A 17,980-nucleotide genomic window follows, 5' to 3' on the forward strand; every position below is an offset into this window, starting at 1 on the left:
ATGCAAGAGGAAAGCATATAAGCACGGCATCAGGTATTGTTCCTAAGGCATTAGGTTTTTGAGAGATTTTCACGGGAGGTGTATGAATTCCTAAATTAGATTGACTTTGATATATACCCAAAGAAGAAAAGGAAATCTTTCTTCCTTCTCCTCACTTTCTTTCTGCTTTGAAATCTTCCGTGGACTATGTGACCTATGAGAAAGTGAAAAAATCCTAGGAGTCATATAGTGCATCCCAATGAAAATACTAACCGGTACTGTAGTGACAAAACACCACCTGTAGTGGACAAAATGTGTTTTTACCATTTAATGTGCATTTATCCTATCGAGATCAGCACAACTATAAGGTATGGAAATGAATTTTTGCTTGAATCCTGAAAGCCACAGCTCTTCCCATCTCCATCCCTTTAACTCCGCATTTCTGCCAACATTTCTGTGCTCAAAATTGGGCTAGTAGTTATAGCACTTAGAAAAAACAAACAAACAACTTTTATTGTTTAAGTAAGCAGACTTGAAATGGTATTACTGAAATGCAAATATACATGGATCCTTAGTCTTCCACTTTTACAGTTACTCTGATGAATTGCACTCCACTTCAACTATGCTTACAAAGACTTGTAAATATTTTTTCCATGTTAACTGCCTTTTATTCTTAACTTGATTTAAATGCTAATCTGCTGTAAAGGTACTTCATGTAGAATAGATGCAGAAAATGATATTTGAGAATGGCAGTTGTTTACAAAACAAACTAATTTATAATATGCAATTACTGACCAGGGTAGAATTATATTTCAAAAAAAACTGGACTGTATTACAAAGCATTTCTTCAAACATCCATTTTGGATTATTGCTTAAAGATACTAAATGGTCTATTCTAGACTATTTTACAAACATTCATAAAATAGTGAAAAAAAGCATGCTTTAGAAACCTGTTACATTTCATGCCTCTGAACTAAAAAAAAGAAGATGGGAGCAAGTGAAGGACATTTTTCATGTAGATTAGTAGTGCTTAGAGGTTTTTTTCTTTTGTACTAACAGGCTCTTCAAATTTTCTCTCATTTCTTTCAGGTGATTTTTTATCTTCAGGTTTAGTCCACGGAGGGCTGTGCAACTTCTGTTGAAGGTGAAAATAGTACTAGCGTAAGTATTGCATATATGATACGCACATATATAAGCAAACAGAAAAGTGTGTTAAAATTCCATAGGAACAGCACACACAGAGCTGCATTTCAAATATTAAATAGTTTTCCAAACTGGTAATAACCAAGAGCCATTCTGAGCAGAACAAATGAAATCAAGTATAGTAACAGCTTATACTGAATTGAGTAAGCAGTTCCATTTCAAAAGTACTAGCTCAGAATGGGTAAACGTACTTCAAGTAATTGCGTATTTTAAAAGACCTTTTGTTAAAAACTTGAGAATTTCAGAAACAGAATACCTGAAAGCTTGTCTCTGTGTCTGCTGCCTTCACATGAGATGCTGAATTATTGCGGTTCCCCAAACATGTCTTGCCAACCTGCAAAATACATATGTCCCATATAACTAGCTAAAACAAGCATGTTGTTTCCTAAAACAAGCACGATTTTCCTGAAACATTCACCATATTTTCTTAGCCTAGCTGATGAGATGGAATAAAGAAGTTCTAATAGCTAAGTGAATCCCACACTGCCATCATTCACGTAGAGTCTACCGTGACTGCAAAAAAACCAACAACTTAGCACTTGCATAGATTTTTCCTCCTTTTTTAAATCCTACAATAGTCCCATGGAACAGATAAATAACTACAATCTTCTGTTATGGATGAATATTAACAGACAAAAACTAGCATTAGAGTTCAGGACTCCTCTATTACTATTCCCTTGTCTAAATCTTTAGACCTCTTGCATATAATAAGCACTGAGTATATTGAATGGGGAAGTCGGAGGACTCTCAAGGTATGGAAAGGCTTGATAGATTCATCTCTGTCATTTTATTGCAGCAGGAATGTTGTTTTCCTTACCAAAATGATTTTTAATATGAAGAAAAACCTATTCTTCTACTGTGAAGAAGAACAGTACAGATAAAATGCACTCCGGTGCTGGAACAACTACAGTGGATGTTGAATCAAAGAGGCCTTGTGTTAGGAGCCTTAAGCAGAGATTTACCCAGCACTGAAATTTCTACTGAAACAGTATCCTTCAGGACTGGGATTAATGACACCATAGGTGAAGAAATTAAAATGTGAAATGTAGTAAAATATGGATAATCTTTGATCATTGCTTTAAAATAATGTTCACACTGGAATTTTTCTACTTATTTTGAAATTAAAAACAGATACTTTCAAATGAAGTGAAAATGAAAAGGGAAATAACATCTTTCAAGTTTTAAAGTCCTCAAGACTCTTTCCAACGTAATAGAAATTTTGCTTACTTTAAATTTAAACATGACACTTCGTCTGAAACGCTTCCTGTTTTGCGTTAAGTTCTTGAAATTTTTCAGAGCTAAGTCATGCCTAGATGGAATATTTTTACACATCAGACATAGCCCAACATATTGGTAAAAATAAGGTGCAAAAATCATTAACATATATATGTTTAGCAATATTAACATAAATATGCACTTAGTAAGGAACTTCCAATAATATCCACTACCAAGGTTGCTGGCATTTCTGCAACTTCTTACAACATTTCAAAAATGTACAGTTGATAACATTGGTCTAGGATAGAATTAGCTATATGTGCATTGTAGGGCAAAGGTATCACGAACAAAAACAAGAGGAAAAAAATCTGTTTAAATGGCACTTTTCAATACTTTTCTCCTAGACAGGGATTCTTCAGAAAACAGAAATTAAGTTTAAAGTCATCCAATAGAAGGTTAAATCATAGCAGGATAAAAATTACCTCACCAACAGAGCGTTTGCTGAACGTTTGCTGAAATTGATAATAAACACCGTAACATACAAAGCAAATGCAAACATACAAAGCAAAGAGAAACGTTTGCTGAAATTGATAATAAACACCATAACATACAAAGCAAATGTCAAGAAATTGTATAAATATGCTTTGCACAACTCCATATTTAATTTGAGTTAATTAAAAAGTAAGCGATTAACAAGAAGGAAGAAAATTCATTGGTTTTGCACTTGAGAGATTCTGACAATTCCTTGCCTATAACAAAGTTGATCTAGGAACAGATGTGAATAAGAAAATGAAACGTGTTATTAAGAAAATTACTACAAGAAGGGACTGCTGCCTCTCTACTAAAACCTTCTAGAAATAGCATAGTATTGCCAAGTGGTACTTCAGGGCATTTTTAGTCATGTTTGAGCTAATAAAGTGAGCCTCCGAGCTGATGCAATTTAAGTGACTTATGGTGAATCCTTTTTTCCCCTCCATTATACAAAACAGCTAATGAAAGCTGGATGAATATTACCTAATAGGGAATAATTAGTATAGTGTTCATAAAAAATACATTTTTTATCTATTGATACCTTTTCTCATAAAAAAAAGAAATATTAGTATTTAGCTGGTGTTAAAGATTTAGGAGTGAGATGACTGACAATAGAAATTTTAAATACATTTTTAACATTTCAAAGCTTCAGATCCTGGTAGAACTGGTATTTAATATATCTACTAATGAGCAAACTAAAACAGCGTTTTCAACTTAGTAATGTTTAGGAAAATTCTGAGGATTTCAGAGACCTCTAGGTGAACAGCTTGAGGGCAAAAGATGCAACAGTTCAAAACAGCAACATTTCATGTTATTTAAGAGGACAGAAGTAATACTAGTGAAATTTAAGGTCACTTAGTAAAGATACCAAAAAGTTTCACGTCACATCACAAAGATAATAAGAGGGAGATAGGAATCCAGAAATATTAACTGAAATTAATAAAATTATGGGAGGGCAACCGTTTTAAGTGATACCGAAAAGAAATGCTTACCTTAGAGAAATAAAAATATAAAACCTAATAATAAAAACAATGCTTTATAAGTGATTAATCCTTCATAGTCCTTTTAATGGACTAGATATGGAGGCCATCTTGGTAGGAAAACAGAAATACACGTCTGTCGTATTTCATATTTTTTTGACTCACAGCTGTTATCCTTTCTAGTAACACATGAGACAGATTACTGTGAGGGAACAGACAGAAGACGGGGACATTTTTCTAAACAAAGAAGTCAACTCGTGTCTTTACACTGCTAGAACAACATTAATTATTGATTCCTTATCACAGTGAAATCTTTGATGTTATTAACAAATAAATTACAGGTTGAACAACAGAGATGAACCTAAATACGTCCCCAATCAATAGCAATATCAGAGCCAGAATTCTAACCAGTCACTATGGATGTGCTGTATATATGTTCAATTTTACAATTTTTCTCAATTTTAAGTCAGTTCTGTTCCTAAGAGGTAAGACAGATGGTTTTAACACCATCTCCTATTATAAAATGTAAACGGAATTAAAGACAATCCAACAAAAATTTTTTCCCAGAAAAAAAACTTTTCCCCAGAAAAGATAGGGGGTGTTTGTGTGCATATTTGCATATGTATGTACACATACCTATATTTACAGGCATGTGTGTGTGTGTGCATATATACATATAAATATATACGTACATACACACACACACCTTTTACCTTGGACAAAGAAGCCTTCAAAGAAATTGGAAATATAAAACTAAAACAGTAAAATGCCTTTCATAGGTGTGAGTGACATACAGACAGAAACAAATATCAAACTTTGGGTTTCTTTTTTTTTGATAGTTTCTGCTATGCCAAGTGGTGGAAAAAAATTTGTTGTTGCTTGCTTTTCTGTGTGTCTGTCTCTCTTTTTTCTTGCCATATTCACTCCCAGGAGAGGTAACTACTCACAAAAATATAGCTTGATATGGTGGAAAATGCAAATAATAATTGCTTTTAGAAAAGAAAGGGCTTGAAATATTGTCTGTGTGGCTTTGCTATTTTATGAAGATGAGATTTTTAGAAACGTTTGCTGAAATAGACAACTGGATTTTGCCAGGCTTTGATTCATGATTTTTGTATATTAGGGTTCGAATAGAGAACTACTATCTATGTTTTCCCACAACAACAGGGACTACAGCAGTAGTTTTTGGAGATGGGATGGTGGGGGGGGGGGGAGAGGGAACAGGAAGCTGCTGACTCAGCAAGTCTCTCTGCAGGACACCTACCCCTCCAGCGCACACATACCTGCTAAGGCCAGGGAGTAGAGCATGGTCCCTGCTTGCAACCCAGTGCTCTTTGCTCCTTGCACCTATTTGTGAGTACAATATTTAAGTACAGGAGAAAGTGCGATATAGTTTGACGCTCCCCTAGATGTATGCTTGTATAGACGTACACCCCGGACAAAAAGCAGCACTCCTCATTTCTCTCAGAGAAGATTGATTGCTTTTCTTCCAATGAATACACAATTTTGGCAAGGATATTACTAGAAAAGCTAATAAAATGCCAAGACTGTGAAAAAAGATTAAAACCATCCAAGCAGAAACATGTTCAGAAGGTAAAAAAAAGTGAAAAGAAGTAGGTTGCAGACAAAACCATCTCAAGTCAGCCTCGTTAGTTTAATGCAACCACTGACTTCTCTTGTACCATCACAACAAAGCAGGTTGCAATTTAAAACCTTGTCAAAAATACTTCAAAGAATGCTACCTTTTGAATGTCAATATTGCACACCACTTCACAACGTGGACTGTCTCACCAGCTGTGCTGTGAAAATGCTTTGCAGCTGTATGGAGAAGACAGGGGACACCGCTAAGTGGAGCAGAGAGTTTTGTCTCCCCAAAATCTCCATCAGTCACAGCTAAGTTTTAAATCTAGGCTGGTCTCAGGGAGCGGCAGGGAACAGGCGCTACTGTTCTGTCACTGTCTGAAGACTTCATCCTTCGTATTTGTTAGTGTTTTGCATTTATGAAACCAGATCTTCCCAATATCAAAAGAGCTAACAATACTCGCAAATTCTAGCTTCATTATCTAAGTCTATTTTCTGCCATTGGCATTTAGAACAAAACACAGTTTTCCCTTAACTCTGTTCTGTGCTTTCTTATCCCTCCCTTTAACGAGTGCAGTTGGCTGTTGTCGAAGGAAGCGGAGGTGGGAGTCCAAGCAAGTCTCACTCAGAAGCACAGTGCCTATGTTCCTGCTCTTATTACACTACTGCAATTCCAAATATTTCACAAAATCCACATGTGATGTCCATGATATTATTTTAACTCAAAATGCAAGATAAATGCACTTTTAGACTAAATTCCCATTTTCTCAATATACTTGAGACTGACGTTTTAGAGATTCAATTATTATCTGCTTGATTCATTGGTCACAAGGAATACATCTATTACCATGGTGAAAGGGTTTTTTGGAGCATTTCATTGTTTATATCATCCAGCCAAACTTGTGTCTTACATTTCCTTAGAAATGGAGAGGGATTCTGCTACAGACGGTTTTTTTAGTACCTAAAGACTTCTCAGTCAAATATACTTATCCTAACTTCACATCCTAGCATGTGCCCAGATGAACAACCTCTTCTTTCTGACTCAGGACTCAAACCTTTAATACTTACAAGTCGGTATTTACCCAAGTATGTAGTTATTAACTAAATGATGACTAGTCCTTGAAATGGTTATTTGAATCAAACAAGACAGAAAGCTACATTTCTCTGAAGCATATTTTTCCTTCCCTAACATTATCTCTTTATACTAAAAATGGTAATAAAGTGCTGTATCTAACCATTAGTGACTGATTCCAGAATTTTACCCACAAATGAATTACTTTCACAGCTAGTCTGTATATTTTATTTATGGCAGCATTCTTTGCTTTGCCATTAGTATGCTACACTCTCATTGATTTTTCAGGTATGTCTGCCATATTTTTTGTAATTTATAGCCTTATTGATAACACAACATTTTATTAATTAAACTAAAATGTGCTGCATTTTGAACATAAAGCATCATGCAGGACCAAATGCTTGAGCAATCACTTTTAAAAGCTCTCATACACATCAGCGAGAATTCTGAGCAGTGAAAAGGCTTCAAGAAAAAGAAACTATGGAAACTTTATTCAAATCTGTTTGCTAGCTGACCGTGCCATTTCATTGTTTTTACTGCTACTAACTCTCTTCTAATTGTGTATTTTCTTCTTAACATCTCCTTAAAACTGAGCCTTGCCAACAACTGTAATTTTTATGACTATGTTCTTAATCTAAACAAAGCAGAAGGCTTATTATGATTCTCTTCTACACAGTAGATAAATAATTTAGCAGACTGTATTTAGTGGTGTTGAGGGCTCATGTTACTTGCTCTATTAAAAAAAAAGCATTAATGATTTATTTATTTGTGTTTGTAAAATAAAGTTTTCATACTGCAGTGCATTTTGCCTTAAGCAATACATTTTGTGTGTACAACAGGATTCAAAGTATCTGGAACAGTTAAGTGAGATATTTAATGAGACAGGATAATTGAGGCATGGCATATGGCTTAAAATACTATTCCATCTTGATCAGTTTAGTATGCATGTTAATTAGCAAAGTACCTTCATATGAAATTCTGGTTATTAAATATGCAGCTTGACCAGTACAGTATGCAAAATTTCATAAGCTACGGTGTTCAGTTTACCTAGTGAATTATACAGCAGAGCTGGAGCAGTTCACAGTTGGGTGTGTAAATTATAAAGGTGGATCACCCAAGTGTGTATCTTCATTTAAAAAGAACATTAAAAAGTCTGTTAAAATTCAGCATGTCCCTTGGCTATTAAACTATGCAATTTGATCCACAAACTGCTGTACTGTAACTGTACTGTAACTGTACTGGTATTCCACCGTATCAATGCAGTTAATAAGAAAATAACATTGTGTTGTTCAAATAACCCGGCAACTTATTACAAGTTCCTGACAGGAAGTCAAGAAGCTTAAATAAGTGAGACTATATTGCACTGTTACAGTAATAAAGTATTTCCTTGACTGCTACAGCACATCACTGAGGCACGTTGCCCTTAAAACTCAGCAGAAGCCACCACAGGTTCCCGTGCAGCGCTCCCACACGCCACTGCAGACCTCCGGCGAGCGCTCAAGGAGACGTGCCGGATACGTTTACAGAGCACAGCACAGCAGAGAGGACGGAGCTAGTTCCAATAAAACTAACCAGAATATGGGAGCAAAGGATGGCACGATTAGCTCAACTGAGAAACCAGGTGTCTTAGTGGAAGTGGTACTCTCCGCTGTATCGATCCTACTCTCTTAAATTAGTGTCATCAGCTCTACAATACAGTAGCTGCGGTACGGGCAAAAGAAGCCTGGTGATTTGCTCACTAATGATGGCATTGATTAGCTTAAACCAGCATAACTCACAGAAGAGAAAGAAGATTTCATAATATTGAAGTTGGACTACACTTAGATGAGATATCTCTTTGGAACTGGATTCAGAGCAAATTGCATTTCCAGATTTTTCAGTATTTCTTTGTGCTATCTGTTCAAAAGATTTTTAACCTTTAAAAGACAAGCTTTGCTAAAACTTTCAAATCTCAACTAATTACAAGTGAAAGAACTTATATTTTACATTTAAAACTGAAAAGGGGGACATTTCATCAAAACAATTACAAACTCTATCAAATGTTGCAATGGGTTTGATGACTGAATTTTTGTTACACTCTAATCTCTCAATAATCATGTATGTCTGGTGGTCTGCAAATATATGCTGCTATCTTATTGCAAAGAGTGCTAAGTTTTACTAATTGGTATGACTAATGTTAGTTGCTACTAGTTCTACCCCAGACTGACTGAAAATTTTGGGATCATGGTATTTTAGCTCTTTAATACATGAAATACACAGTTCTTCGTCACATTTTTTTCTCCCTGTGCTGAACGGTATTTTCAAATTTCTTGCGCTTCATTTGTTTTGAGAGTATTATGACATTTCCGTTTTCTATAGTGGACTGTTGCCAAATAGATAATTTGGAAGAGAAGATTTTGCACTAGCATACAATGTTCAGCTTCAATGAAGCCAGTAGTACTGCATGCAGTTATACCCACTGTTGAATATGACTTGATATTTTATTCTCTCATTTTTCTCCTGTCACAGTAATTCCCATAGTTCCATGAAATATGCCTTTAATAGCTCATTTACAACATGTTCCTTAAAATGTACACAAACTATATCCATATCCAGATTAAACTGGATTTCAAAATCACAATTCAAAATCATGATTCAATTTTTTTTAAAAAATATGGCATAAGCACGGTAATATACAGGATAGATGTTCCTCTCTCAAAAAAACATTCTGCAATGTAAATAACATTATTAGCCAAGTTAGGTTTATTCAAGGACATATTTTATCAGATCTGCTCATGAATGCATAATAGATCTATACTTTAATCTCCCACGACCCTCACTGTTTATTAAGATATGCTGCAAGATGCATGCCAAGTGTGCATATGTGTTTTCCTAAGACACTCCTGCAGTTTTTCATACTTCTCTCTTACTGTAGAGCATAGTGGATGGTTCAACTAAATTGATTTAACTCCCTATGACCTTCGTAGTCCTCATTTAGGGAACAGAATTACTGAGTTAATTTTAAGAATTTTATCATTTTGAAATTTTGTTACAGTAATGGTTTCTTTTTTCTCTCATTGCTCCCTTGGGAAAGTGAGAGTACAATGTGATCAAAGCTGTGCAACTGAAACTCAGAGAAAAATGAAGCTAAATGGTGTGGTTGCTTAGGAACATGTGCATGTTTTGGTCCAATACTTTTTGTCCTTTGTCACTGAATGATTAATGAATATGCAGTGTTTGTTTACTGCAGGAAATTAAGGCAGTAAATAAAAACACTATCACTTTTATTTATCAGAAAAGACTCTGCAAGGACAAAGAGGAAGAAATCTAAGATGAGAGCAAGAAATAACTACCACATAGATGGTTTTAAATGACATGTGTCACATGCATAAGGATTATTTGATATGAAAAGAAGACAAACTACATTCTTAGGTAAGAGTAGTTGGCCTTTGCAAGGGAGAAGGGAAACGATACATCAATAAGAGTTCAGATTTCCCCACAGCGACTTTCAGGAGCCAATCACAAGGAAAAGGTCTCTGAATAAGACTAAGAAAAATACTATGGATGAGATTCCTCCAGGAAAAAAAATTCTTTAGAGTAATAGGAACTTTTAAAAGAAAACTGAAGTTAAGATACTATGGTCTTATTTTTATGGGCAAATTTCAGATGATATGAGCAATGAGAATTTTGAATTACACGATGTCCTACCTACTTATGGCTACAAGTCCCATGTCAAATATTGTGACAGAAAAGCTGCCAGAAGCATCTAATTTCCAAATGAGTTCTTATAATTTAGTTTGTCTGTATCCCATTTGTAAATAAAATTTCATTTATCTACATTCCAATATAAACTACATTAATTAGTATGAACATACATAAAGCTATAAAGAAAAATTGCAACAGGATTAGCAGATTAGATACAACTAGAGAGATGGTTAGTCATATAGACCAAAAATATCGGTTGATACAAGCAACTAGCCATTTACCTTTTTTTCTCTTTTGCCTTAAAATCTGAAATGTTGTACGTTCTTCTGTAATAGGTGAACATCACTAGACTAATTCTCCCAAGTAATAAATCACAATTATTTTTATCAGAGAGACAAACAGAGGAAATTTGCAGAGCTCAGAGAGTGTTGCTGAAAAACTATGTTTCTAAGCAACATCTTAATTTTAAGCATATTCATGATTTTTTTTCTTGGCCTCAACATTTTTTTTTTTCAAACAAACAGCACATGAGAACGTGTTCTTGACCACCAATAGCTATACTTTTCCCATTAGGATCTTAGCAGCTGTAAAAGCTTCTGTCAAGAGAAAAAGAACAACTCCCTGCCCTTTCCCTCATCCCCCCCCCCCCCCCCCCCAAACACACACATACATACAAAGTATAAAAACATGAGAAAAACACTGATATATTCCCAAGTCTGGAATTTTCTCAAAGCGATAGTGGTCTCAGGTGCAAATCACAGCTTTCTACTACGAAAATAATTTCCTCCTCTAAGAAAAGAAACTTCTTGTAATTCTATAAGGACTTGAGATGATATCCTGGGAATAATCATGTTATGATTCACTGGAAAAAGGGACATTTTTAGTTCCTTATTCAAAAATATTAAATTTGAATTCCTCCTTGTCTCTAGAACGTATATATTTTATGACATAACATACAAAAATAATGAGAAAAGGTGGGAAGCAGTTGTTATCCCAATGTCAGATCATTATCTGTACTATTGGTATGTCCCACACAGTGCTTAGGAAGAGCTCAGAGCAAATGCAGACCACCTGGCAGCCCATACTGAATGCGCTCCTTGTGCACAATGTATCACATATTCTGCCAGTCTTAAAAATATTGCAACCATCAGGAAGGTCTTTTAATCGGGATGAACATGCTGAGTAAAAGATAACAACAGGATTGTAAACACAGAGAAGTTCTCCGGAGGGGAGTGTTTGCTATAGTTGAGCTGAAAGGAAGCTTGAACCACGTTGAGAATGACAGTGCACATACGAGAAAGATGAAAAGTTTCATCTTAAACAGCAGCAGACAAAACTGCTCAGCTATGTGAGCAACCTGCAGGACAAAAAGTGGTCAAGGCTAGGTCAGTTGTGAAAAAATTTATTTTAGTGTTTTGTTTCTCTTTTAAAATATTGCTTTCATTTCTTTAATCAGAATCCAGGTTTACTAGAAAACTTTAAAATTTTCATATTTTAGGTTTATCTGGTATTCAAAGTGAAATCAAGTGATTCTGACAAATCAGAATATTTTAACTTTGCTGTGATAGGCTCCAAATGAGCCTTTCACAGGCATAGACGAAAAGTCTCATTTAATGTTACAGAGGACACGTCTTCTTATATTTGTGTTTTAATTACACGGGAGATTCTAATAGGCATAAATATCACTCTGTTTACAGCTTCTTCACATCAGACTGTTGCTGTCCTAATAACCTTTTTTGTAACTCAGCTGTCAAAGCCATTCCTTGAACTGCTATTGCAGGAAAGGCATACTGAAATTTCAGAGACCTTTTTGCAAATCAGTATGAGTCCTAGTTTTTTTAATGTGTACAGAATGGAACTATGAAAATGATATAATATACCCATTTTTCACTTGCAAAATGAATTTATAGCATCATATTTTAAAGCAAGATTGGACCGACAAAACTATTACTTGCCCGATTTTCCAGTAAGTAATGTTATCTAGGCAAGACACAATGAATTTGTAATGGAGGTCTCTCTTACGGTATGTTTTTTCTAATTTTGCTCCTTTTTGTCCATACAGAAGTTTTTGTCAAATGCAGATTTAACACACCTTACATGTTTAAAGTTTAATGGAAATGTGAGTACCATGGACTATACAATTGGTCTTAAAATATGCTAACTTATTGTGAAATTAAATGTTATAAAACCTAGTCCTAATATTCAAATTTAGAAGTATAACCTAGTTTCTTTTTCTGTCAACTGTAATGCTACTTAGAAGGAGTAGGCAGGGAAAAGGACGAGTTAAGTTTCAATTTAACTTGAATCATGAAAAATAGCTTGACTCCTAGAAACTTCTAACGCCACATGGAGTCGCCTCTTGCTTTTCATTCCAAGTTCAGCCACGCCGACTTTCCTAGGTGACTTTCCCAAGTGTTTACAAACTTTCAGTTATAATCTAAATGGAGTTAACGCCAACTTAGGAATTTTATATCTTATTCTTTCCTCTTCTTCTGCTCTTTTCATGAATAGGAACTGAAGCTTCCTTCATCTCTAGACATTAAGAAAGATGCAATGGCAAATCATACACTCTTCTCCTAGATAGATAATTTCCCTTTGTCTCTTCCCCCTTCTAGAGGACTTGGCAGGGGGAAGTCATTTATAATGTTCTTAATACATGGGTAATATATATAGCTTTTTACAATTTGTTAGACATTGACTTACCTAGACCTGTTTTCCAAACTGTTCTTTACAGTGCTTTCCATTGCTATGATCACTACCAGCAAGTTACCCAGATACCTCCAAGTCAAGTCAGCCTGTTACGTTTGGAGGACGCTAACGTGTTCAGTATCTCATTCAAGAGCCACTATGACTGTCCTATTTTTTTCCTGCTGTCTTGTATGTTTCACCTGCAGAATTGCTAAAGTCAAAACAGCACTATATTTTTGGACTGCCCAGCAGAAAGTACATTCTCTGAATAAATTTTCTTTCTCACATGCTTTCTGTTTTTTCTGTCTTTTTGGTTGCTGTTTTATTTGCATTGTTATAAACCCAGCCACAATAAATGCTTTTGGGATTTATGTTAACAGCTCCCATCATGCTGCCTAAATGAGAGTTTTGCCTCAGTACAAGTAGCAGATTTAGCTTTCTGTCAGATGTGTCATGAGGAGAACGAAGCTTGTAGCTCTGCTCGCCTGGCAGTGGGCAAGATTACCTACTTAAACTGTTACACTGTCACCTGTTACTGTTCAAGCTAAAAATCTCCCTAAAGGTTTTGTTTTATCAAAGGAAGCACCTGTGATAGCTGCGCCTGCTTCGCAGTGGCAATGCTATGTAAACAGCGTTCTGCACCGCGCTGCGATCCAGCAGCTCTTCAACCCAGTCGCGCGACTACAGGTACTTCTCGAAATGGTTAAACATCAAATTACATCTTCTCTACTGCCCTTTTCCCTGCAAAAGCTCTACAAGTCCTATCAGTCTGTAAAACAAACCTAGTGAGCACACCTGCATAAATTCACAGCAAAGAGCATTTGCTCCTCAGCACTTCAATGCAGAATATAGCTGGCTTCTAAAATATACGCACCAGCTTGATTAGGAAAAGTAAGTCACACTGATAATTGCCTAAGGCCTTAGTGTTTTCATACAGTCTGTATTAAAACCTGATTCATAAGTGGGCTGAACTTACGTCTTGAGAATCACACTCCTGGATGCTCCGATTTTCTTTCTTTCTTGAGGTAATGCGAAGACTCTCTTTGTCTGCTGAGACATTTGGCTGGGCACAGGAAGTAAAAAAGGAAATGAAACATACTGTGAATATAGAAAAAAGCTTTAAACAGGTCACATTTGAAAAATCAGGATAACACGAAAATATGAGGTCAGAATTTGCAAACTGTTAATTACTTTATGCATCACATTTTCAGTAAGTTTTATAAAGGGAATTATTAAATATATCTTTATTAAAGCACTTCCTTGCAAAGGATAACTTGTGTATAAATCAATAATTAAGATTTTTTTATTGGAAAACTGACCACATAAAATTGACTCAATGGTATGTTGCCTTTTATGTATTAGTAAACAAGAGCATCTTCTTTTGTCCAACCGTTTGCATAGGGGTAAAGGAGAAATAAGAATTTTCAAAACTCATTTCTCTGGTGCTGCTGAATACTGGGCCAGATTTAGCCCCAGAATTTAAGCAGTTTATGAACTGCTGTAACTTATTTCAGCTGTTTACAATCTCTCCCTGCTGGGACCCCATGTCACTGTGAGTTAGGAAAATGTGTTCTATTTCATGCCTTTCATTTATCTCCCTAAAGGCAAAATGGGCTTCTATACGTAGCTACTCTACAGTCAAGGCTATCCCTTTATAAAAGCAGTGAATTTCCTCCCTCTGATGTTTTAGGCGTGTTTTCCCATATTTCCTTGCCACTTCAAAGATGCAAAGGAACATGAATAGAGAGAATCTGCACTGCTCTCTTTATAAGGAACTTGCATTAGATTTATACCACAGTATTTTTGAATTTACCTTGATATTTTCACAGTCCTGCAGCCTTACATACTACAGTATGGCATAACATGACAGATTTATTTTTAAAAGAAATGCACCATAAAAATCTTAAAAATGTATCACTCATATTAAATGGATATTCTGGTGTGTATACCATTGTACCATTGCTTGTGCACAATTTTATATTTTGCTGAAACATAAAACGATAAATAGAACACTGGATGCACCATAATTTGATGGTAGTCATGAGATAATCATTATCCCCATCCTGCTTGCTTAGGTATGCAGAATTATTTCTTTAGCAAGTATTCATCTCACAGTGATCATGACTTACACACACAGAACTTCTTCTGTTTCTTCATAAGATATTTAAGGTCTAAATCAGATTCAAATAAAATTCATGGAAAGAATGTAAACGATTTAGCTGAGATTTAATGAGATTCTTACGTTGCCAAAATAAAATTTTCTTAAAAAAAAAAAAAACTTAATTATTCATCTTTGCAGAAAAAATTCAAGAATGTACTCTCAGATAATTATCTCCTAACAAATTCAAAAAGATCAATGAGCCTTTTTTTCTTGTTGTTACAGATTTCACAATATGAAAATTTTGTAGCTATCCTTAGGGAACTGGCTTCCATCAAACTGTTTGCAAGACATCTTGAAGTTTTAAGGGTGGGGGCAGATAGAGAAGGAATTAAAACAATTTCTATTCAAAGAAGAGTTAGAACTTCAGATACTGGTTTTGCAAGCCTGAACCATCTTTTCTCATGTTATTTATAGCCCCGCACTGAATTACTACAGAATATAAAATTTTCAAAACCACTGGAGAACAGGAAAGGAAAAACCCTGCAGGTTACTGTGTGCAATATAGTCTGTTTGTTTAACAGCTCTTCAGTAAGGAAACGTTAGTTTTATAGAGCAACTCACTACTATAAAAAAGCAGCCAGGAGATGAACAGATTAAAAGAATGGATAGAAAAAAATTATTCTGTGAAATAATAAAAATCATTTCGTACATGGCCTTTAAGCTGTTACATGATTTGCCTGTTTGGACTGTGATAAAAATATTACAGGACTGCAAACTTAAATTTCTATTTCTTATTGCTATTGAATAAGACACATCATACGTGCAGTGAATGATAGAGCATGGATTCACCTGATTTCTTGACTACCTGAACCAGTAAATCCACATGGGAGGCCAGGAAGGTCAACCAGCTTGAGGCTTTATTAACTCAGTCTTGCATCCAAGAGGAAAATAAATGTTTAGTGCCTCTAGTTCTAGAATTTGTTTTCTGTTCAAGAGTGTACATTGACAAGTTATGCATACAGCATAGATACCACATTTCTCAACATGTTGTACAGACTTCTATTCAATGAAGAGAAGTCCTAAACATTTTGGTGAGGCTAGCATTAAGGAAATACTTTCCCAGTATAATGTTTACGTGAGTAGTGGAAGCCCTATAGCATTTCCTATCTCTAGGAAAATGGAAAATAGGAACAATTTTCTACTCTCATCCTTTTTATTATTCAAAATATTCAAGTGCAATATTTTATACTAGAAATCTTCCTCTTCGTTTGCCACCAAAACAAAATATAACATTTTTCTAAGTGTCTCAGTTCTCATGTAACTGCTTTAACCAATACAACCAGCCTCTGTAACAGTCCTCCAAAACAGGCTGTCACAGCTGCACTGCTCAGGTGTTGGCCAAACCCTCCAGGCATGAGAGACAGGTCTCCTTCATTCAGCGTCTAACCGACACGGTGCACACCCTGAGCTATATCATCTACAATTATTTCTCATGCTATTACCCTAAGCCGTCATTTACCTGCAGGTCTTGAGTTCCAGATTAAAATTACCTTATATTTCTTGCAGGTCCAAAGAAGGATACCAGAAACAGAAAAATCAGAAAGAAGGAAGTGCAAGAAGGAAAGGAGGAAGGGCAAAATGGGTCCTTACCAGGCTGGGGCTCATTTCCACAGGTCTGAGTTCTGCCCTTGAGGCCAGAAACCTCTTGCATCCTATATATGTACTTTTAATCCATCACATTTTTATCGTTAGACTGACTTCTTATACACACACAAAAAAATCTACATGAAAATTAATATTTTTGAATACCTTTCCCCCTGCTGATGATGGGGAAGTCTTCAAAGCAGACTTTGCAAAGAAGATTCTTTCTGCTATTAAAAATAATCTCTCCTAATAAAAAATGAATATAAATTCATTATCTGCAATGAAATGAATTCATAGTCTGAATGAAGCCTATTTAGTAGATTGACAGTTTACCTAATAAAAATGCCACTGAGTATTCCAGAGTGAAACAGTTTGGAAACAGTTTATCAATTCCTCTCCAATTTGCTTAAACCTCTCTGAACTCTCCTCAAAGCTTTTCAGTCCAGGATTTCACATCTGATTTTTTTTCCAAGGATCAGCAACTCTTTTTTCTTTTGCTTTGAAATCATTTGGAAATTACAGCAACTTCCTGGTGAGATCTTTCAAGCTTGACTGAAAACCAAGCTTTGAATTTCAGACGCTTGAAATATGCATAACGGTTTACAACCCATTTAACATATATGCTTGCCAATGAAAATGGAATCCATTTGTGTGCGTGCTGCTCGCGGCAAAAATTCCAGCATACTTATGACAGAAAAGCAAGCCAAACTCATTATTTCTTTGAGTTCTCTTCCAAAGTTTGTACTTGAATAAATGACAGAGCCCAATTCCGCTGCATGTCTTTAAAATTTCCTTCCCTTATATTTTGTATATTTTTCTTTTCATTTCAAATATCTTAGAAATTTGGCTGTCAAAGCATGCATTGTTACTATAATGTCCTCACGGTACTGCTGAAGATGACTACATAGTTGGGTCAACTGAATTCCATGTTTTGTAATCTCTCTTGACTTTGATATGTAGTTCAATTCTTCCCTATCTCAGTCAGCATTTATTCATGCGAGATGCCAGAGTGCTTTTGACAGGACTGCTTGCCAACACAAATACGGGTTCCATCAACACATTTATTTCCTATCGCTTACAATATCACTGATTTCTCTTTTCCGTGTTGAGGGTTTCTAACAATATTTAGTTTCCAAGTTAGGAAAAATACTTAAATCAAGGATAGTCATATAGATCTAATGAGGAGATTGAACTGCTTTTTGAATTTTGAATTGCACTGCAATTCCTGTTACAGTGCAAATAACTACCTGACACCTAATAATAATTAAAAAATAATCAATTATGCGAAAACCAAAATGATTT

General features: G+C 35.4%; 1 protein-coding gene across 3 annotated transcripts in view; it reads right to left on the reverse strand.

The window, feature by feature from the left end:
- Positions 1 to 292: 292 nt before the first annotated feature.
- LUZP2 (leucine zipper protein 2) overlaps positions 293 to 17,980 on the reverse strand; it is a 200,155-nt gene continuing 182,467 nt past the window's right edge. For 2 of the 3 annotated variants that reach the window (XM_068945328.1, XM_068945329.1), the window contains 3 exons: positions 13,910 to 13,996; positions 1,439 to 1,516; positions 467 to 1,114 (listed from right to left, as the gene is read on the reverse strand). In XM_068945328.1, coding sequence (XP_068801429.1) covers positions 1,010 to 1,114; positions 1,439 to 1,516; positions 13,910 to 13,996 — 270 coding nt within the window. In that variant the 3' untranslated portion in view covers positions 467 to 1,009. Of the gene's footprint in view, positions 1,115 to 1,438; positions 1,517 to 13,909; positions 13,997 to 17,980 lie in introns of all 3 variants that reach the window. The other variant, XM_009688373.2, reaches the window with a different exon arrangement.

Source organism: Struthio camelus, chromosome 5, assembly GCF_040807025.1.
Source record: "Struthio camelus isolate bStrCam1 chromosome 5, bStrCam1.hap1, whole genome shotgun sequence".
Classification (NCBI taxonomy): Eukaryota; Metazoa; Chordata; class Aves; order Struthioniformes; family Struthionidae; genus Struthio; species Struthio camelus.